Raw genomic sequence first — 23667 nt, forward strand, 5'->3', positions numbered from 1 at the left:
TTGGTTGCTATGACAGCTTCAAGACGCCTCCTCTATGGAGAAGCTAGTCGCATGCATTGCTCTGGTGTGATTTTGGCCCAATCCTCCACACAAGCAGTCTTCAAATCTTGAAGGTTCCGTGAGTTTCTTTTATGGACCTTGAGTTCCAGTTCTTTCCATAGATTTTCAATTGGATTCAAGTTGGCTGGGCCATTCAAGCAGCTTTATTTCTTTTTTTCTTTGAAACCAATTGAGGGTTACCATGGCGGTATGTTTTGGACCATTATCCTGCTGAAATGCCCACCCTCGTTTCATTTTAATGATCCTGGTAGATGGCAGATTTTGGTCAAGAATGTCTCGGTACATTTGCCCATTCTTCCATCCTTCAATAATGTGAAGTTGACCAGTACCATTTGTTGAGAAGCAGCCCCACACCATCATGTTCCCACCTGCGAACTTCACTGTTGGTATGTTGTTTTTAGGGTGATGTGTAGTGCCATTCCTCCTCCAAATGTAGTGTGCAATGTGCCATACAAACAGTTCAATTTTGCTTACGTATTATGGCCCCAGCCGTGCTCACTGGAACATTCAGAAGCGGCGACATGCGCCTACGACCAATGCTTTGCAACAATATTTGTGATGGTTTTGAGACAGCTCTCTGCTTTTCCCCATCATGAGAGGTTTCTTCACTCACACAGACAAGACCTTTTTGTAGGTCATCAAATAGAACTGAACCAGCTGATATTCATTTGCACTGACAAGGGGCTGGATTGCCGTTTGATTATTGATAGATTTTAGGTGTTATCTTGGGTTTCCATGCCTTTTTGCACCTCCCTTCATGTGTTCAATGCTTTTTCCCTGTGTCATTTCACATTACACACAACTTAATTTCTGAGCTTATTTGTTCTACAACCCCAAATCCAATGAAGTTGGGACATTGTGTTAAACAAATAAAAACAGAATACAATGATTTGCAAATCATGTTCAACAAATATTTAATTGAATACACTACAAAGACAAGATATTTAATGTTCAAAATGATAAACTTGGTTTTTAGCAAATAATCATTAACTTAGAATTTTATGGCTGCAACACGTTCCAAAAAATTTTTTATTTTAACAACATTCAATAAACATTTGGGAACTGAGGACACTAATTGAAGCTTTGTAGGTGGAATTCTTTCCCATTCTTGCTTGATGTACAGCTTCAGCTGTTCAACAGTCCGGGGTCTCCGTTGTCGTATTTTACACTTCGTAATGCGCCACACATTTTCAATAGGAGACAGGTCTGGACTGCAGGCAGCCCAGTCTCGTACCCGCACTCTTTTACTACAAAGCCACGCTGTTGTAACACGTGCAGAATGTGGTTTGGCATTGTCTTGCTGAAATAAGCAGGGGCGTCCATGAAAAAGACGTTGCTTGGATGGCAGCATATGTTTCTCAAAAACCTGTATGTACCTTTCAGCATTAATGGTGCCTTCACAGATGTGTAAGTTACCCATGCCATTGGCACTAACACAGCCCCACACCATCACAGATGTTGGCATTTGAACTTTGCGTCCATAACGGTCCAGATCGTTCTTTTCCTCTTTGGCCCGGAGGACACGATGTCCGCAATTTCCAAAAACAATTTGAAATGTGGACTCGTCGGACAACAGAACACGTTTCCTCTTTGCATCAGTCCATCTTAGATTACCTCGGGCCAGAGAAGCCGGCGACGTTTCTGTGTGTTGTTGATAGATGGCTTTTGCTTTGCATAGTAGTTTCAAGTTGCACTTACGGATGTAGCCCCGAACTGTATTTACTGACATTGGTTTTCTGAAGTGTTCCTAAGCCCATGTGGTGATATCCTTGACACATTGATGTCGGTTTTTGATGCAGTGTCACCTGAGGGATCAAAGGTCAGGGGCATTCAATGTTGGTTTTCGGCCTTGCCGCTTACATGCAGTGATTTCTCCAGATTCTCTGAACCTTTTGATGATGATATGAACCGTAGATGATGAAATCCCTAAATTCCTTGCAATTGTACGTTGAGGAACATTGTCCTTAAACTGTTTGACTATTTTCTCACATCCTTGTTCACAAAGAGGTGAACCGCGCCCCATCTTTGCTTGTGAATGACTGAGCAACTCTGGGAAGATCCTTTTACACCCAATCATGTCACCCACCTGTTCCCAATTAGCCTGTTTACCTGTGGGATGCTCCAAACAGGTGTTTGATGAGCGTTCCTCAACTTGTTGCAGCCATAAAATTCTAAGTTAATGATTATTTGATAAAAACAAAGTTAATCAGTTAGAAACATTAAATATCTTGTCTTTGCAGTGTATTCAATTAAATATAGGTTGAACATGATTTGCAAATCATTGTATTCTTTTTTTATTTATGTTTAACACAAGGTCCCAAGGCGGCACGGTGGACGACTGGTTAGAGCGTCAGCCTCACAGTTCTGAGGACTGGGTTCAATCCCCGGCCCCGCCTGTGTGGAGTTTGCATGTTCTCCCCGTGCCCGCATGGGTTTTCTCCGGGCACTCTGGATTACTCCCACATCCCAAAAACATGTGTGGTAGGTTGATTGAAGACTCTAAATTGCACCTAGGTGTGAGTGTGGGTGCGAATGATTGTTTCTACGTGCCCTGCGATTGGTTGGCAACCAGTTCAGGGTGTACCCCCCCTCCTGCCCGATGATAGCTGGGATAGGCTCCAGCACGCCCGCGACCCTAGTGAGGAGAAGTGGCTCAGAAAATGGATGGATGGACAACATCCCAACTTCATTGGAATTGGGTTTGTATTTGAATATTCAATAGGTGTAATTATTTTGTTACATGAGTTTAGTTTTACAGTAAACTTCAACTGGAATGTCAATAAACTACTAAGCAAGCAACATTCACTCTTACTCCTTGCTACTATGTTAGCACCTTAGCAACATGTTGCTGTGATCACGTGGGCTCTACATCCCGTCCAGGCGCTGCTGGACAGAAGTGCTGGAGGGGATCAGTATGATTTGATACTTTTTTGCTGACATCGGACCAATTTCTCATCACAAAGACTGGATCCGGACACCCCTAGTTAAAATATGTTAAATTAGGGCTGGGACATAATAAAATGATTAATATTCAGATCCCAAAATACCTTTTCCTTGAGAAATATATGATAATGGTCAATAAACGTAGATAAGATTGCATTCATCCATGACAGACAATGCAAATCGTCAATAATGTAAGTTGCTCTGCACTGAACCAATCGTGGTGTCAATAGTGCCAAGTTAAGGTGATGCACACAGCACATTAACAGTGACACTTAACAGCCGCCATGTGTTTGTAGCCTCCTGCTGCAGTCGGCACCAATGCAGTGAGAGCGCACTGACAAATTAAAAGAAATTGAGCGTTCCCTTGAAATAAACGAGGGAAGGCTCAACAATTTATTGTTTTTCAGATTGAAATCGTGATTTCAGACAACACGATCATGTGATCGCCAACTTTACATTTTTTTTGCAGCGCTCCGGACTGACCTAGAATGTGTGTGTCAACTCCGTATAGTATCTTCCCAAGCTCAACAATTAAAACTGGCATGCTACATGTGACTTGTTAGGGTTGGGCATCGTTTGCATTTGAGCGATTCCGGTTCCTTATTTCTTTTCCGGTTCCAACGATTCTCGATTCAGATTCTTTTATGTGGCTGGGTCAAAAACATTTGCGTGGTTTAAATTAAAGGGTTTCCAAATTATGAACATAAATTTTATTAGCAGCCCGCAGGATAGACTAAAATTAACATTTGAGGATCTTTATAACCAGTATCAATATTACAGTTATCAACTAAAAGGCAATGTGTGTGGAACTAACCCAATTGCCTTAATATTAATTAATTAATGTTTCAGCTAAAAATTAAATATAGCATTGTTAATGTAGTGATTTGGGACAGTTTCGTCACGTCAAATGGTTTACCGTAATTTCTCGTGTATAATGTGCACCCATGTATAATACGCACCCCCAAAGTTGACCTCAAAATTCTGGAAAACCGTTATGTATCATGCATGATTTTGCTTCTACCCATATGATCAAAACGAAGTATTCTGTAGAGTTAGTTTTTTTTTCAATTAATTATTCTGATACTGGTACCAGTCCACCCGAGAGGGCTTGGACTCTCTTCCACTCTGGAGTTGCCCACAGTGAGAGGCGTTGAGCAGGTGTGGGTATACTTATTCCCCCCAGCTCGGCGCCTGTACGTTGGAGTTCACCGCGGTGGACGAGAGAGTAGCCTGCCTCCGCCTTCGGGTGGGGGGACGGGTCCTGACTGTTGTTTGTGCCCATGGACCAAACAGCAGTTCAGAGTACCCACCCTTTTTGGAGCCCTTGGAGGGGGTGCTGGAGAGCGCTCCCGCCCCGCGGGAGCATAAGGGTCTCCACACATCCTCTTGGCACAAGGATACCTTAGGTCGCAGTTCGATGATCGACTTTGTCGTCGTGTCATCGGACTTGCGGCTGCATGTCTTGGACACTCTGGTGAAGAGAAAAGCGGGGCTGTCAACTGATCACCACCGGGTGATGAGTTGGCTCCGATGATGGGAAAGATGCCGGTCTGACGTGGCAGGCCCAGACATATTGTGAGGGTCTGCTGGGATTCAACTCCCACCTCCGCCAGAACTTTGCTCATGTTCCGGGGCAGGGGGGGGACATTGAGTCCGAGTGGACCATTTTCCGCGCCTCCATTGCTGAGGTGGCCGAACGGAGCTGTGGCCGTAAGGTGGTTGTGCCTGTTGTGGCGCCAATCCCCGGTGCTGGAGAGAATGGTCCGTCGGGAAGTCGAATCTCAGATTCAGGAGGAGCAGTGTGGTTTTCGTCCTGGCAGTGGAACAGTGGACCAGCTCTACACCCTCGGCAGGGTCCTCGAGGGTGCATGGCAGTTCGCCCAACCAGTCTGTGTTTTGTGGACTTTGAGAAGGCGTTCGACCATGTCCCTCGGGAGGTCCTGTGGGGGGGAGGGGGTGGGGGGGTGCTTCAGGAGTATGGGGTACCGAACCCCCTGATACGGGTTGTTCGGTCCCTGTACGACCGGAGTCAAGAGTTTTGTCCGCATATCCGGCAGTAAGTCGGACTCGTTTCCGGTGAGGGTTGGACTCGCCAAGGCTGCCCTTTGTCACCGATTCTGTTCATAACTTTTAAGGACAGAATTTCAAGGCGTAGCCAAGACGTAGAGGGGGTCCGGTTTGGTGGCCTCAGTATTGCATCTCTGCTTTTTGCAGATGATGTGGTTCTGTTGGCTTCATCAAGCCATGATCTCCAACTCTCACTGGAGCAGTTCGCAGCTGGGATGAGAATCAGCACCTCCACATCTGAGACCATGGTCCTCAGTCGGAAAAGGGTGGCGTGCCCGCTACAGGTCGGGGATGAGATCCTGCCCCAATTGGAGGAGTTTAAGTATCTTTGAGTCTTGTTCACGAGTGAGGGAAGAATGGAACGGGAGATCGACAGGCGGATCGGTGCACCGTCTGCAGTGATGCAGACTTTGACCAGTTATATTTGTTTAACTGATAAAATGTTATAGGCTGTACATACACATTTCATTACAATAATTCTAAGAGCTTTTACGGCATCCCAAAGAAACCTGAAGTTAATGACAAGACATTTAACTTTATATTAACTTGATTTGCAATATAATACAATAGTATCAAATGATATTTGGCACAAAAGAATCTCCCATTAGATAATAACTTGCATCTCACTCAAATACTTTATGCCCGTGTTACTTTTGGTTATAGGTTATCTTTTATGGTTGGCCTACTATTAAATACAAATTACGAATGGGATATGAACCTTATACTTTAATCAAATAAGCAAATACACGTCACGTATAGAGACATCTTCCCCCGCCCCCCATTTACCAATCAACAACTGAACGATTGACACTGGTATGCATGGAGACTTGTAGACTTTTATTAATCTTTTGTGTCGCCACAAGTCAGGTCAGGTGGACGGATTTGGGACCCATTTGTCCATAACTTCCTCTTAAAGGCAAATCTTGGTTGCCACTTATGTACAGAAGCTTTGCTGCATATTTTGCTTGGCATCAGCTGGCACAAACTTGCATACTACGATAAAAAGCAATGAAAACCGTGTGTCTCAGCCAATATATGGAAACCGTTAGCTCTTTACGATCCCCTCCCCAAATCAATTCTATACGCACGCGCACAATTCCGTCACGATGACGTTCCGCAAATCCTTACATGTGTGTTAAAGACATGTTTACATGAAAATGCAAAATTTGAATAAAAAGAAGCAGACAGAAGACTAAATCTTATACTTTCTGCCCCTTTTAACAGGAAATATTGAAATTTAAATAACCCATTCAGGACCACTTCCATTATACTTTTGACACTGAAGGTTCTATCCCGATATATAGCGTTACTGTGAAGGGATATAATCCTCTGTCTTCATTTGAAGCAGGTCGTCTATGACAAAATTATGAAAACCATTTCTTTACATACAATCTTGCATTTACTTACCATGAACATGTACATTAGGTCAAAGGACTGCCTCAGAGTCTTTTTAGTGTCCTTGCTTTATTAATAGCTTTTGTTTTGATGAGATTGTAAATCTTACTGTACATAGTAAATATTGCACTGAAGCTTCATTTCATAGCTCAACAGATGACATCGATGACAAGTAAGACTACCGTAAAAAGACATGTTCTGTTATTGGACTTCTGTGCTCATCACGGATTGTCCATAACGAACACCATTTTCAACCAAAAGGGTCTCCACACGTGCACTTGGCACCAGGACACCCTAGGTCGCAGTTCAATGATCGACTTTGTGGTCGTGTCATCGGACTTGCGGCCGCATGTCTTGGACACTCGGGTAAAGAGAGGTGCGGAGCTGTCAACTGATCACCACCTGGTGGTGAGATGCCAGTCCAACGTGGCAGGCCCAAACGTATTGTGAGGGTCCGCTGGGAATGTCTGGCAGAATCCCCTGTCAGAAGGAGTTTCAACTCCCACCTCCAACAGAACTTTGCTCATGTTCCGGGAGAGGCGGGGGACATCGAGTCCGAGTGGACCATGTTCCGCGCCTCCATTGCTGAGGCGGCCGACCGGAGCTGTGGCCATAAGGTGGTTGGTGCCTGTCATGGTGGCAATCCCCGAACCCGTTGGTGGACACAGGGATGAAGGAGTCCTTTCGGGCCTTTTTGGCATGTGGGATGGAAGAATGGAACGGGAGATTGCAGGGGGATCGGTGCAGCGTCCGCAGTGATGCGGACTTTGTATCGATCCGTTGTGGTAAAGAAGGAGCTAAACCGAAAGGCGAAGCTCTCTATTTACCGGTCGATCTACGTTCCTACCCTCACCTATGGTCATGAGCTGTGGGTCGTGACCGAAAGAACAAGATCCAGGATACAAGCGGCCGAAATGAGTTTCCTCCGCAGGGTATCAGAGCTCATCCTTAGAGATAGGGTGAGAAGCTCGGTCATCCGGGAGGATCTCAGAGTAGAGCCGCTGCTCCTTCACATCGAGAGGAGCCAGATAAGGTGGCTGGGGCATCTGATTTGGATGCCTCCCGGACACCTCCCCGGTGAGGTGTTCCGGGCACGTCCCACCGGGAGGAGACCCCGGGGACGACCAGGACACGCTCGAGAGACTACGTCCTTCGGCTGGCCTGGAAACGCCTCGGGATCCCCCCGTAAGAGCTGGATGAAGTGGCTGGGGAGAGGGAAGTCTGGGCGTCCCTGCTAAAGCTTCCGCCCCCATGACCCGACCTTGGATAAGCGGTAGAAAATGGATGGATGGATTGTACACAGCCATAAATGCAATTTTACTAATAATCTGTGTTTCGCTGTTCGGCCTTCGTCTCCTCATTTTTGGTTTTGGCCAAGAATTTTCATTTCCATGCATCACTACTTACACCCTATCGAAAGCTCTGGTCGAAATCATCAGCCCCCTCTTCGGAGAAACTGAACGCTCACAACAAGTGGCACAAAAGCTCCAAAACTGTCAAAAAAGACGAATTATATCACAGGACATGATCTCACTTTACACGAAAACCCCCGTAGATGCACTTTACATATAGTTACAGTAAGATTAAAACAAAGTACAACCAGGGTAAGAGGCGCACTCTGAGGCAGCCAAGCAAGCAGGACACACCGGTCTCTCCCTCCTGGCCAATTCCAGCGGCCATTGACACGCTCGCGGCCGATCGAGGTCCACTCTGAGCAGCCAGGTGAGTGTGATGCACTGGTCTCTTCCTGAATCTTTTTCTTTCCAAGTTTAGTGAGCTGAGGACATTTCCTTGAGCAGAAGTGCGAGGGGGTGGGGGCTTAAGTGAGCCAACATTCATAGCTCGCTAACGGTTTGAAAAATCCATACTGTATCAGAAAATGCTGTCTATATAAAAAAATCATGCTCTGTTTTGAGTGACGCTGTCAGGAACGTATTAACGTTTATTATATTGTAGTGGTTGTACTTTTGTGTGCCTTACGACTGTACTGCATCATAGTCCAGAGACCTGTCATCATATTACGACCAGCAATAATGTATTTTTTTGCAGACTCACCCAACACCTCGAATCTGCAACTGGGGCTGGGTCCCAGACTCCTTTGTTTTCACAGTCTGATATGTGACAATGGTAGCGGTTGTACTGCCTGAACCCATATCGTAAAACATCACATTCTGAAAGGGAACAATATCAGATGTTATAGAAATTGGTTAGCGCTCCATTCCCTCAAAATATTACCACAAAAGGATGATCGTTGAAATGCCAATGACAACAATGGTTGGCGTCACAGAGTGATCAAGCCAGCTGAATTAATTCACCATGTAATGAGTTTAATAGACATTTAAGATCAGCCCATTGACATTCGCAATTTTGGTAAATAGTCATGTGATTGAATTAAGTATTGAGAACAGAATAAAGCTATTTTTGGAGTAATGCTGTATTTTACCTTGCCAGTGCTGTCAATATCTTTCCTTCTAAAGACTCCATAATTCAAGGCCACGGCTGTGTTGTCATTGATGAGCTGAAGGACCTTCAGACCTGCCATATGTGCAGCATGCAGGAATGACCTTCGTTCTGCCTGATTAAAAAAGGCTGGAACAGTGATAACTGCATCTTTGATCGGCTGTTCTGTACAAGTTGTGGAAAGCAAGAGGAAAAATTGACAAATGAACATAAATGAAAAATGTGAATTGTGTTCCAAAACCAAACCACTGACCTGCAAACTCCTGAGCCAGTTCACGAGAATAATTGAGCATCATCCCAAAAAGCTCTTCTGGTGTGTACTGCAGTTTCCTGATAAATGGACAATGATGTTTTTCTGTCCATTATAAATTGATTACATTTGTATTGGTTTTTAAAGTGTTCTCTAAACAAAGTGAGTGTTTTGCTATACAGTGGAATCTCAACTTGCATAGCTGAAAGCTCAAAATCTGGCATTCAACCAAAATTTTCAGGACAAAAATACCTAGGGGATTTGGGCTGTTAAATATTCCAATGGGACCCATGCTAAGAATAATTAAACTTCACCGTCTCCCTCTAACCACGACAAACAAGCACTTTCCAAACTCACGACTGAAAAGGTGAAGACTGCACGATAATTACAATTATTTTGATCAATAATGTCGTCACGATTATTCACAATTACTGCTTATGTTAGGTAAAATGTTTATTACACTTTTTCCAAAAAAAGAATATATAACAGTTTTCAGTGCAAAATGAATCAGAATAATGGATGAAAAAATTTACCCCCCCCCCAAAAAAAATGGTACTTTACCAAGGGCTATCGGAATAACTATATTACGAAGTGCAATCACAAATTTCAACTTAATGGAAGCCAATACAGTGAATGCATAAAACGCAATAACATCATGCTTTAAGCACCATCCCCGTCAATATAGTGAACTGTCAAGGACGAATAAGTCTCTGTTGTTCTGCTTGACCATTGGTCAGTCGTGCACGGTCACAAACTGCAAAGAACTCGACAGTTAAGCCTATCACGATAATGTTTTTAAGATGTTATATTTTTAGCAGCACGGTGGACGACTGGTGAGCACATCTGCCTGCCAGTTCTAAGGACCGGGGTTCAAATCCAGCCTCGCCTGTGTGGAGTTTGCATGTTCTCCCCATGCCTGCGTGGGTTTTCTCTGGGTACTTCGGTTTCCTCCCACATCCCAAAAACATGGTAGGTTAATTGAGGACTCTAAATGCCTGTAGGTGTGAATGTGAGCGCGAATGGATGGTTGTTTATTTGTGCCCTGCGATTGGCTGCCGACCAGTTCAGCATGTACCCCGTCTCTGGCCCAAAGATAGCAGGGATAAGCTCCAGCATGGCTGCGACCTTAGTGAGGATAAGCAATATGGAAAACGAATGAATTAATGATATTTTCCCAAAAAAATATACGATAATGAAAAATAAGGCCCGCCCTTATTTTTTTGCTTTTAAATCAGCATTGTTGTTATTCCTATAATTTGCTCTCTTCTTTCTCTATTATTTTTTTTCTTTGCTCTGCGATGTGGATACCCCTGGGACCGAAATAAAGAATAAAGAGCTGCAAGACGAGACTGTTTTTTATCGAACCTTCTATTCCGATTATAATCGGTTTAGAAGCTCAAACCAAATTGAAATTCTCCAAATAAACACAATCGTAATAAACAGGACACAGGACGGTTTCACAGGGGTGGATTATTCCTTTTGCCAAATCGATCCTAAGTGAATTTTCACCATGTATACCGTTGTAACAGATATTCCCTATATACAGTGGGTACGGAAACTTTTCAGACCCCCTTAAATTTTCCCTCTCTTTGTTATATTGTAGCCATTTGCTAAAATCATTTAAGTAATTTTTTTTTCCCCCCAATGTACACACAGAATCCCATATTGACAGAAAAAAACTGAATTGTTGAAAGATTTGCAGATTTATTAAAAAAGAAAAACTGATCACACAGCCATAAGTATTCAAACAAAATTTCTCTCTAAATTAAACCTCCTGTTGTGTACTGTGTGTGTGTATGTGTGCAACATTTGACCGCTGAAATGGAAGACTATCGTCCGATTGAATGTTGCGAGCCTTCTAGAGATCAGAGATTAATTAAGTTTTTTCGTCACTTCCCCTAAAAACTAATATATAAAGAGACGTGATGCCCTATAAGAGACAAGACCGCTTTTGATTGTAACATTATAACGTTCACTTGAATTACCTCTGAGGGAAACGCAGGCGATTACTCTCCGACTCCCTTTGCAAATGAATTCCGCTTTTATCCAAACCAATATACGCTTCTCAATCATTCAAAATTGAGCCAGGAAAAGCTCTCTCTGTGCATGCTTCATCTCGTTTATGAACGGCGCAGATATGGCGGCTCCCAACGGACCTCGAATGAGGCAGAGATCTTGTTTTAATTACTTGTAAATTGTTTTTTAATAAAGCGTTTTTTTTGTTTGTTTGTTTAAATAAGCATATAAAAAAGTTCCCAACTACTGTGCTGAATAGACTGACTTCAATTTTGATAAATCAGATAATGACCGTCAAATAAAAAAAATTTGCAAATTCATATTGCGCAACAATCCCACTTAATCTAAAACATTAAAAAAAAACCTTTATTAAAAAAATCTTATATAAATTAAGCCAAATTCAGTTCATATAAAGTGTTATACAATATTTTCCCTTCCCTCTCGCTCTCATACAGTGCAGACGTTTTTTTTTGCTCGCTCTGTTTGCTTTGCTTCCGTTTACATTTTTTCTTGCTGATGAACTTTTTTCCCCTTCTTAAAAAAACAAAATTAATAAATAAATAAAAAATAAAGTTTAGAAGCAGCGACTCCTGGATATTTTTAATAATAATAGTGGGGAGCGCAGACATCTTTACAAGACAGATGATTTCTGTCTAAATAGACAAGGGGTTAAGTTAATGGCTACCAACATTTTTTTTTACTGTGTACATCGTTCAGTGGCCCGAAAAGAAAACACTGGCCTTGGTGACAAGGCTGAAAGACAAAAAGATGCAGTTGTCCCCCCCCCCCAAAAAAAATCGGAGGAACAGGTGATAAGGCAAAACTGATTAAACAGCGTCATCCAAACAATCGGGGGAGCGAATGACAAATGAGATGAGCCTGCACGTTGAATCTCCCAGAGAGATTTCCTTCAATGTACACACAGCACCACATATTCACAGAAAAAAAACTGAATTGTTGACATTTTTGCAGATTTATTCAAAAAGAAAAACTGAAATATCACAGGGCATCACAAGTATTCAGACCCTTTGCTGTGACACTCATTTAACTCTGGTGCTGTCCATTTCTTCTGATGATCATCCTTGAGATGGTTCTACACCTTCATTGGGGTCCAGCTGTTTGATTATACTGATTGGACTTGATTAGGTAAGCCACACACTTGTCTATAAGACCTTACAGCTCAAACGAGAATCATGGTCAAAGGCCACGAGCTCAGAGACAGAATTGTGGCAAGGCACAGATATGGCCAATGGTTACAAAAGAATAGTTCTGCTGCATAAAGGTTCCTAAGAGCACAGTGGCCTCCATAATCCTTAAATGGAAGAGTTTTGGGACGACCAGAACCTTTCCTAGAGCTGGCCGTCCGGCCAAACTGAGCAATCAGGGGACAAGAGCCTTGGTGAGAGAGGTAAAAGAAGAATCCAAAGATCACTGCGGCTGAGCTCTAGAGATGCAGTCAGGAGAAACTTCTAGAAAGTCAACCATCACTCTCAGTCGGGGGTTTATGGCAGAGCGGCCTGACGGAAACCTCTCCTCAGTGCAAGACATGAAGGCCTGCATGGAGTTTGCCAAAGAAAAACCAGAAGGACTCCTAAGATGGTGAGAAATAAGATCCTTTGGTCTGGGGAGACCAATATAGAACTTTCTGGCCTTAATTCGAAGTGGTATGTGTGGAGAAAACCAGGCACTGCTCATCATCTTTCCAATACAGTCCCAACAGTGAAGCATGGTGGTGGCAGCATCATGCTGTGGGGGTGTTTTTCCAGCTGCAGAGACAGGACGACTGGTTGCAATCGAAGGAAAGACGAATGGGGCCAAGTAAAGGGATATCCTGGACGAAAACCTTCTCCAGAGTGCTTCCAACAAGACAATGACCCTAAGCAGCACAGCTAAAATAAAGAAGTGGCTTCAGAACAACTCAGTGACTCTTCTTGAATGGCCCAGCCAGAGCCCTAACTTAAACCCAATTGAGTATCTCTGGAGAGACCTGAAAATGGCTCTCCAACATTCACATTCAACCTGACAGAACTGGAGAGGCTATGCAAGGAGGAATGGCAGAGGATCCCCAAATCCAGTTGTAAAAAACTAATTCCCAAAAAGACTCATGGCTGTATTAGCTCAAAAGGGTGCTTCTACTAAATACTGAGCAAAGGGTCTGAATACATATGGCTGTGATATTTCAGTTTTTCTTTTTTAATAGATCTGCAAAAATTCCAACAATTCTGGTTTTTTTTTCCTGTCAATATAGGGTGGTATGAGTACATTAATGAGGGGGGGGGGGGGGTAGTTTAGCAAATTGCTGCAACAAAGTGAAAAATGTAAGGGGTCTGAATACTTTCCGTACCAACTGCACAAATACATGTTGGGTGTCTGGCGTGCCTCCTCACTCAAGCCAGATTTTTCAGTGGGCTGATTAAAGAGTTGTGTAATTTGACTTATTTTAAATGTGTTAATTCCAAACCTTGTATTTTAGCCTTATGATGATGTTCTTCTATATGGCCCATTCACAGACATTTATGACTGTCCTATTTATGCTTTACATCTAGCTGTACTGAAATCTTTGTTTCAAGGGTCATGGGTTGCCTCACAGCGGCAATAAAAAGATGTCCCATTGTTGAAGTATTTTGCCATGTCTGGTGGAGAGAGAAGGGGCAATGAAGAGATTTGAGTGTACAGAGCAGTTAAAATCTTTCCTTATCCTTAACTTTTTCCCCACGACCCTCACATTTAGTTTAGATGTATAGGAATTTGCAGAACTTTTATCCCTCTCCTTTGCTCCTTATAGTGGGAGACATGAAAATGTGCTTCACTCGCTATTTGACCGCTTGCTCATCATTTTGAGGGAATGTCAGTCTTATTGTCAAGCATTATGTATGAATACCTTAATTCCATGACCCCAAACAGTGCAGAGCTTTGTATTTTGTATGCATTTTCCTATAGGAATACTTGTTTTGGGGAGTTTGTGTGTAGGAATGCCAACTTTTAAGGGCTGTAATGTACAGAGATGCCAGACTTTTAAAGTGCAACCAAACAAGAGGACAACATTTCTTGTAATTTTGATATATCACAGAGAAGAGTCTTAAGAAGCCTCACAATGAATGAATGAATTGCCAAGTACCGATTTTCACAACAATAAGGGGCACCGTAATAAAAGGCCCAGTCTCAGTTACGGGGTCTATTTCTGTATTTTACCGTATTATTGGGCGCAGGTATGGTAAAACATACGCTAGCTTAAAACATACGGTAGCATGCTTTATTGAAGTATTTAACAATGTACTCACGTTAATTTTTGAGCAATCCTCATCCACAAATCCATCAAATTCTTCATCTTCTGTATCCGAAATGAACAGCTGGGCAAGTTCTCCATCAAACATGCCAGGTTCCCTCTAGTCATTGTCGGAGTCAGTCTCGTTGCCGTGCGGCTCCTCAAAAATGATGCCAGCTTTTACGAAAGCTCGAACAACAGTGCAAGGAGACACGTTAGCCCAAGCATCCACAATCTATTCACAAATTGTGGCGTAACTCGCCCGGCGCTGCCTCCTTGTCTAAGCTGTGTTCGCCATCTGTCGTCAATAGCTCCCACGCCGCTCGCAACTTCACTTTGAACGCCCTGTTTACACCGATGTCCAGCGGTTGGAGTTCCTTCGTCAAGCCTCCCGGAATGATTGCAAGCTCAGAGTTATTGCACTCAATCGAATGGTGACTGTAGAGACGCTTCTCCCGGCTGTTCTTTGCTCATTAATCCATTGCTCGAGTCGGTCTTCCAACTCAGGCCACCTCGCCTTGTTTCCGGAGAAACTTAGCTTAGTCTTCTTGACTTGGCGAAGCTCGTTTTCCTGCTTCCTACAATTGCGAACCATGGATTCGTTGATCTTGAATTCTCTCGCGGCTGCTCAATTCCCATGTTCCTCCACGTAACTAATAGCTTGCAGTTTAAACTGTGCTTCGTAAGAGTGTCTCTTCATAGGTGCCATTTTTGGGGGTGCTTAGCCAAACCGATGCACATACCGGAACTATATACATACTGGGTAGTGTCTTTAGCATCCTCAGTCACGCGCACCTACTGGGGGCGTACCTTCACGCGCACCCTTCCCCCTTTAACGTCCGCATGCTGTCTTCAGTCACGTCCGCCTTCCTCTATATAAGCAGCGTGTCGGCAGAAAATGCTCCCAGTCAGTCGAGTGGAGCGCTCATTAAAGTCACACAACATTAACATATTTTGGAACTCTGTGTACACATAAGGCGCGCCGCATTATAAGGCGCCCCGTCCATTTTGGAGAAAATTTAAGACTTTTAAGTGCACCTTATGGTCGTGAAAATACGGTATGTGAAATCAGGCCTAAAAATGGTCAAGAATTTAGGCATCCTTTTAGCTTGCAGATGCGTCGCTGAGAGCTCTGAAAATCCCGCCTCTTCTGTCAATCAATGCTTTCAGGGGCTGAGAGAGACAGCCTCTCTGCCATCATTTGATTTTACACTTCAATTAATGGTGTTTTTTTCACAGTTTAATAAATTTTGCTTCCATTTTCTAAAGATACGCAGATTGTGTGTCCAAATTTGTCATTGTGCTAATACTAGCCAAGACCTGTCCTACTCTGCCTCTGATTGGCTAGGACCTGCTTGTTGGACTCCTACTGCGCAATAGTCACATTGCAGGGTCTGCTGCGACATTTGTTAACAGTAATATACAATGAATCAGCTAATATTAAAAGTGACCAGCAGAGGGACGTGTTTGGACACGCAAAAAACAAAAGACTGGACACCTGTTGTATTTCCTGTCGCTCTACAGAATTAAACTAGGCTCGCATGCGGCAGCTGCACAAGTGTGCAAGGTGCGTTTAGGGACCGGAGTGAATGTGTTCTTTCGTAACACAGTATATAATTACAAATTGATTACTCGGAAAATTATTTGTATCAGAATGCTTTCATTAAAACACTGTAATAATATGGAAATAATGTTTTATCAATGTCCATCATCATTCCTATCGCAGGGCTTTACACGAACTCTTGTACTTGTAGCATTGGTGCAACCAACTTTTTCAGTTGGTAGGACCAGCACATGATTTGGTCCCGCCATTTTAGACCATGACCATGACATTCCAATTTCGTATGAAATAAAGACTCAACTGAATCAAGATATGATATTAACAAAATATGTGACTGTGAGGCGGCAGAGTAACCAATTGGTTAGCAAATCCGCCTCACAGTTCTGAGGACCCGGGTTCAAATCCGGCCTCGCCTGTGTGGAGTTTGCATGTTCTCCAGTCGCCTGTGTGGGTTTACTCCGGTTACTCCAATTTCCAATTTTCCAATTTCCTCCCACATCCTGAAACATGCATGGTAGGTTAATTGAAAACTAAATTGCCCGTAGTTGGGAGTGTGAGTGCAAATGGTTGTTTGTTTGTATGTGCCCTGCGATTGGCTGGCGACCAGTTCAGGGTGTTACCCCACCTCTCTTACTTTATCATTTGTTCGACTCAGAGGGGCCACCCAACCCTCTTCCCCTGGAAAAACCACTTCATTTTGACCATGACCACAACCGTAATGCTTGACATACATTTAAAAATGATTGCATAAGTGTACCGCCACCATATAAAAGTATTGTTTATGATTATTCACCCCTCCTTGAGCAGTCACCTTATCGTGGTGGAGGGGTTTGTGTGTCCCAATGATCCTAGGAGCTAAGTTGTCTGGGGCTTCACGCCCCTGGTAGGGTCACCCATGACAAACAGGTCCTAGGTGAGGGACCAGACAAAGCACGGCTCAAAGACCCCTTATGACGAAGACAAAAAATGGACTCAGGTTTCCAATACTCAATTGGTTGGTTGGTATATTTTCTCTATATTTGTACCGGATTTGTTAGGGCCCTTGCCCGGACATGGGTCACCGGGGCCCCCCTCTGGAGCCAGGCCCGGAGGTGGGGCTCGAAGGAGAGCGCCTGGTGGCCAAGCCTGGACCCATGGGGTTAAGATTTTTTTTGGACCTCTTTGGGTTAGTAACTCTATACATATGTGCCAAATGTTTGTTTAAGTGCAATTTTTGCAGATAGACCCCGAGTCTTATTTAGATTTGTTATTTATCCAAGATATTTTATCATCAATTGTTCTACATTACAATGCCAATGCTCAAGGTTCTTTGGAATTGAAAGTTGATGTTCTTAATAAGTGGCAGCACGGTGGACGACTGGTTAGCACATCCGCCTCACAGTTCTGAGGACCCGGGTTCAAATTCGGCCTCGCCTGTGTGGAGTTTGCATGTTCTCTCCCCGTGCCTGGGTGGGTTTTCTCCAAGTAGTCTGGTTTCCTCCCACATCCCAAAAACAGGCACGGTAGGTTAATTGAAGACTCTAAATTTCCCGTAGGTGTGAATGTGAGTGCGAATTGTTGTTTGTTTATATGTGCCCTGCAATTGGCTGGCAACCAGTTCAGGGTTTACCCCCCCTCCTGCCCGCAGGTTAGCTGGGATAGGCTCCAGCATGCCCACGACCCCATTGAGGATAAGCGGTGTAGAAAATGGATGGATGGATGTTCTTAAAAAGGATGTACTTGAATTATTATGCTCTATATTACATCAGTGGCATAACAATAACTTCAACGATAGTATCGTTTATTGTGATAATTTTGGGAAAACACTGTCCTAAAAGTAATTTGCCATCGTGGCAGGCTAAAACATGATATATCGAGAGTGAGCAAGAGATAATGCCTGGATCAGACTACAAGACTAATTGCGTCTTTCATGATTAAACGATGTCAGACTACTGCCATCAAATCTTGCCACAACTCGGGCAGACAGTGGCAACACTACACAACACATGCGCCGCGACAATTTATTGTTTGTGTGTGTGTGTGTGTGGGGGGGGGCAAAATGAGGAAATGTGGTGTTCATCACTGGTGCTTAGGAGAGGACGTTCAAGGATTGCTTGAGGTATGTTCACGTACTTTTAATACGATACGGTTCACAAGCAGGCAACAAAACGTTACGTAGCCTAGTAAGCTCGTGCACGGTTGCTTGTACGTAAACATGCAGGCATCCTGTCAACTCATGCGCTAAAGCTTTGGTAAACATTGGTTTGTGCACGTGAATAAATTCTGACAACGGCGCGCATGTTGACCACGACAAGCATGAGAGGCGAAGCGCCGGTCACAATACGCAATCCTATTGGTCGACGTAAAGGTGTACTGTTGCAGAGTTGTCGTTGATATGTCACACTACACGGAAGATATCCAACAAAAAAATACTAGACTTTTCATTTTGGCGTTGTAGGGCTATCATAGGGCCAAATCGTTAGTCGTGGATTGTCACACTCTTAAATTTGTCGTTCCCGACAAAATATGTCTGGCACGATCTGGGAGATCAGCTGCGACAGTAATCGGACCTAAAATCCTGTAGTCTGATCGAGCCATAACACAAAAATATTGTACAAATTGTAGAAATAAAGATGTGCAATATAGCGTGACCGCGAAGCAACAACCGTCATATAGTAGAGGATTACTTTATCTGTACTCCATGATGATAAGTTGCTGGGACTCATTGATTCCTGGAACTCAGTCTCAGGTGTAAAAAGATCTATGAAGGGATAAATAAGTTTCTTACTTCTACTACTCCCCTTTAAACATTTAAACTGTCCATAATAATGACTGTTGAACTTTTCTTTTAAAACATCGTTTTCCATTAGAATGTCTTCTGTCACGTTTATACTCTGTTTAATTTTTTAAAAAGTAATCAATTGTACAGTCCCATCCATCCATCCATTTTCTACCGCTTATCCGAGGTCGGGTCGCAGGGGCAGTAGCTTTAGCAGGGACGCCCAGACTTCCCTCTCCCCAGCCACTTCATCCAGCTCTTTCGGGGGGATCCCGAGGCGTTCCCAGGCCAGCCGAAGGATGTAGTCTCTCCAGCGTGTCCTGGGTCGTCCCCGTGGTCTCCTCCCTGTGGGACATGCCCGGAACACCTCACCAGAGAGGCGTCCGGGAGGCATCCGAATCAGATGCCCCAGCCACCTCATCTGGCTCCTCTCGATGTGAAGGAGCACCCTACCTCTAAGGGAGAGCCCGGACACCCTGCGGAGGAAACTCATTTCGGCCGCTTGTACACTGGATCTTGTTCTTTCGGTCATGACCCACAGCTCGTGACCATAGGGAGGTTAGGTGTACTGTCCCGATATAACCCATTAGGTGTTGAGTGGACATAAGTCCCATTCATTTCATTTGTCAACGATGACGAGAAGTCACCCATAATTAAGAAAAAAATAATCAACCATCGTCATAATACAGACACAGCTCACTCGTGCAGTGGATTTTTTAAACTGCAAAGCAAATATTACAAATGTTGCTTTGATACCATCCATCCATCCATCCATCCATTTTCTGAGCCGCTTCTCCTCACTAGGGTCGCGGGCGTGCTAGAGCCAAACCCAGCTGTCATCGGGCAGGAGGCGGGGTACACCCTGAACTGGTTGCCAGCCAATCGCAGGCCACATAGAAACAAACAACCATTCACACTCACAGTCATGCCTACGGGCAATTTAGAGTCTCCAATTAATGCATGTTTTTGGGATGTGGGAGGAAACCGGAGTGCCCGGAGAAAACCCACGCAGGCACGGGGAGAACATGCAAACTCCACACAGGCGGGGCCGGGGATTGAACCCAGGTCCTCAGAACTGTGAGGCTGACGCTCTAACCAGTCGGCCACCATCCCGCCGCTTTGATACCAATTTAAAAAAATAAAAATAAAAAGTTCACTCTCTCACTCCACCACAATGTCCCATCACTGGTGAGCTATTTTTAGAACAGGCACACGGGGTACTCATGTGTTCCTTGGCAGCTACTACTGCCCGCACGCCCCATGTTGGTGACCACTGGTCTAATTTGTATAAGGTTTTCTCTTTGTTCGTGGATGAGGAAATCAACATCGACATATAACTTAAGGTAAGCCATGTTTTCTTTTATTTTAACTTGGCCCTAGGGTGTAGAAATGGAATGTATGTCACAAGTCGCGTCGCCTCGTATTTTCACTCGTTTCTACGTGATGATGTACGTTAGAAAAGCAAAACTACATCAGCAAAATATTCTCGTTGATTTCCTTCTTTTGTGGTGACTTACTTTCGTGGGTGAAGCGGCCACTTTGTTAGGGACAGTGAGGAGGAGGTGAACTCGACCGCATGTATTATTTTCTGGCTTTAAGAGGGATTAGTGATTTGTTTGTACGAGTCAAACATATTTTTAAGGTATAGCAAGTACATTAATCACTCCGATAACTTAAGGGAACTTTTATTTCAGTGAGTGAGTGAATGTACAGGTGACTACTTATGTGTCATAACTTATGTCTGCTTTTGTTCCCACTCATTTCTCCCTTCAACTACAGCACAAAATTGTTAATGATGCACAACATTTTTATATTAACAGTTGCCTGGTGTTAAATAAATACTCTCAACTGCACCAGAATGTGAGTACTCACCCAGAAATACCCAATTTTCCAAAACGATAGTCTGCGAAACTCTCTTTCCCTTTCATCTGCTCCTCAAGCGCTTCTTCAATTAACTGACAAGTTTAAGCTATAAGTATCCACAAATAAGCTCATACAGGCAGAAATTCCAAGGTGTTCTCCAAGTCGACCCCCTAAAAATTACTGTAATGTTTTAACTGCATAACTTGCCTTAACAAACATGCCTTAAATATTGCAAATAGAAAGCTATTCCTGAGAAGAACAGTGTGGGCAGTCGAATAACTCATGTACTTTAGTGTATTGTTTTGTCATTTATTTATGGAGGATTTTATAGGTGTTTGAAGTGCTAATTCGTTGTTGTTTTTTTCACAAAATTCCACCAACATGGCAGCCACTTGTCATGGAGACAGACAGACAGACACAAAATCTTACTCTGAATCTTTGAAGTAAACTGTGTCTCGAACTGGGTTAACTTGCAGTTGGTGCTCAGGAAACTGTTTCCGGTAAAGCGCTACTTGTAGGTTGTTGTGTTTCTTTCCCATGAGATTTCCCAGGTGTCGGTAGACAGTTTTAGGGTTCTTCACAGACTGAAAATGCAACCATTAATGACATAAGATAGCATGCATAAGGTGAAACAACGTAATTAACCGTATCAAGTTGATTATAGATTGAAATCCACACACAAAAAAAAAAAGTTACAATTGAGTACGTCATACCACTCCCAAAGCATTGTCACCGAAAAGCCTCTCATTTTCCTTGAGACATACAACCGCAGGGGTTTTCCTCCTCGACTCTCTAAAATTAAACCAGAAGTGATCATTAATGCAATGACATAACATCCAACGACTGAATTACAGTCGTGATACCAGAGATGCATGCTTTGTCCTGTGTTGAAGCTTATTGCTACCCACTTGTTGAGAACAATTTCCATTGGCACACCAGGTTTAACGATTGCCATCTTCATCCATTCACTCCCGACATCTATCGACATGACAGCCACAGCACCTGCAAAAATATACCACAAATTATTCCATTACTAATTGCATTTACTGCATTTATATTTCCCCACACGTTCTGCTGTACTGCTGTAAATACAGAACAAGAAAAATGTGTATGTGCTCATACCTGTGTGAGAAGGGAACATTGCTAGAACCAGGCAGAAGACAGCAGCCAATGGAAGCTTTGTCTCAACCATGATGATCTGAAATGACGATATATGGAAACATCATATTCAAGTTTTTTACTGACCCGAACCTGATCATCAGATCCAATACATGTAATGTGGAGTTTCACTGGGATCAATATACAGCGGGTACGGAAAGTATTCAGACCCCCTTAAATATGTCACTGTTATATTGCAGCCATTTGTTAAAATCATTTAAGTTCATTTTTCCCCTCAATGTACACACAGCACCCCATATTGACAGAAAAAAAACAATTGTTGAAATTTTTGCAGATTTATTAAAAAAGAAAAACTGAACAAAATCACACAGGCATAAGTATTTCAGACCCTTTGCTGTGACACTCATTTAACTTGGGTGCAGTCCATTTCTTCTGATCATCCTTGAGATGGTTCTACACCTTCATTGGAGTCCAGCTGTGTTTGATTATACTGATTGGATTTGATTAGGAAAGCCACACCTGTCTCAAAAAGACCTTACAACTCACAGTGCATGTCAGAGCAAATGAGAATCATGAGGTCAAAGGAACTGCCTGAAGAGTTCAGAATTTTGGGAAGGCACAGATCTGGCCAAGGTTATAAAATAATTTATTCTGAACTTAAGGTTGCGAAGAGCACAGCGGCCTCCATAATCCTTAAATGGAAGAAGTTTGGGACGACCAGAACCTTTCCTAGATCTGGCCGTCCGGCCAAACTGAGCAACCAGAGGAGAAGAGCCTTGGTGAGAGAGGTAAAGAACAAACCCAAAGATCACTGTGGCCGAGCTCCAGAGATGCAGTTGGGAGAAAGTGCTCCATAGAACACACTTTACATTGGCTTACACAGAAACTCTTGCATATTTTGAACTGCAGGATTCCACTTTTCCAGAGATTGTGTATACCGTAGTTTCACTTAGAAGTCGTAAATATTCTCCAAAATAGACGGGGCGTCTTGTGTATGCACAGAGTTCCAAAATCTATAAATTTTGTTTGATGAGCGCTCCGCTTGACTGACTGGGAGCATTTCCTGCCGACACGCTGCTTATACAGATGAATAGCGGACGTGGCTGAGGACAGCATGCGGACGTAAAGGGGGAAGGGTGCGGCTGAAGGAGGACGCTAAAGGCAAGCCCCCAGTAGGTATATAGCTCGTAAAGTAGCAATCAATCAAGCCAGCCGCCCCTAATTTTGTCCATACTAGGCATTAATGTAACAAGTCGCCAACTTCGCGGCGAAACCCACCTTCAAAATAAAAGCTTCCCAATAATACGAACCTCAATGCTTTTCAGTTAAGGACTCTTGAGACGCATTAAAACAATGTAGGTAGGTAGGAATTTGTGTATTATTATTTTTGGTTTTTTAAAATACGACTGATAACTGAACAAGAACCATCAATTTCTTTATGGTTATGTTTTGTTTAATGATAATGCTTTTCTGAAATGATTGACAGCTTAATTTGAATCCCATTAAAATAAAAAAAATGTTTCGCCTGGCCCTTCATGTTTTCTTTCGAGAATTGTACCCATCTTACAAATTCTGCCTGGGTAGTCAAACATATGAGCACAACTGTGTCATTTCTCATTTTCTAAAAAGTAGAGCTGTGAATTTCAAAACAAGAGCAAGTAAATTAAATGAAAGTATTACTGTGTTCAAAGAAAGTGCTTAAATTCAGAATAATTCTTTGAAAAAACTGACAAAAATACAAATAATACTTCATGTGTTGATGATATGGGGAAAAGCAAAATCTTGCATTGTAAAAATGCAGTATACATAGGTAGAAGGGTTTTCCAGAATTTGTAGGTCAACTTTGGGGTGCGTATGATACATGAGAAATGACGGTACATATACACATAGATAGCTGGTTACCCTTCAAC

At 43.1% G+C, this 23667-nt stretch overlaps 1 protein-coding gene across 1 annotated transcript in view; it reads right to left on the bottom strand.

The window, feature by feature from the left end:
- Positions 1 to 23667, bottom strand: part of hyou1 (hypoxia up-regulated 1) — a 104040-nt gene that overhangs the window by 66391 nt on the left and 13982 nt on the right. The window contains exons 3-9 of the mRNA XM_061701930.1: positions 21761 to 21836; positions 21547 to 21640; positions 21352 to 21430; positions 21068 to 21222; positions 9179 to 9255; positions 8909 to 9090; positions 8521 to 8636 (exon numbers count right to left, since the gene is read on the bottom strand). Coding sequence (XP_061557914.1) covers positions 8521 to 8636; positions 8909 to 9090; positions 9179 to 9255; positions 21068 to 21222; positions 21352 to 21430; positions 21547 to 21640; positions 21761 to 21830 — 773 coding nt within the window. The 5' untranslated portion in view covers positions 21831 to 21836. The remainder of the gene's footprint in view (positions 1 to 8520; positions 8637 to 8908; positions 9091 to 9178; positions 9256 to 21067; positions 21223 to 21351; positions 21431 to 21546; positions 21641 to 21760; positions 21837 to 23667) is intronic.

Source organism: Phycodurus eques, chromosome 17 (genome assembly GCF_024500275.1).
Source record: "Phycodurus eques isolate BA_2022a chromosome 17, UOR_Pequ_1.1, whole genome shotgun sequence".
Taxonomy (NCBI): Eukaryota; Metazoa; Chordata; class Actinopteri; order Syngnathiformes; family Syngnathidae; genus Phycodurus; species Phycodurus eques.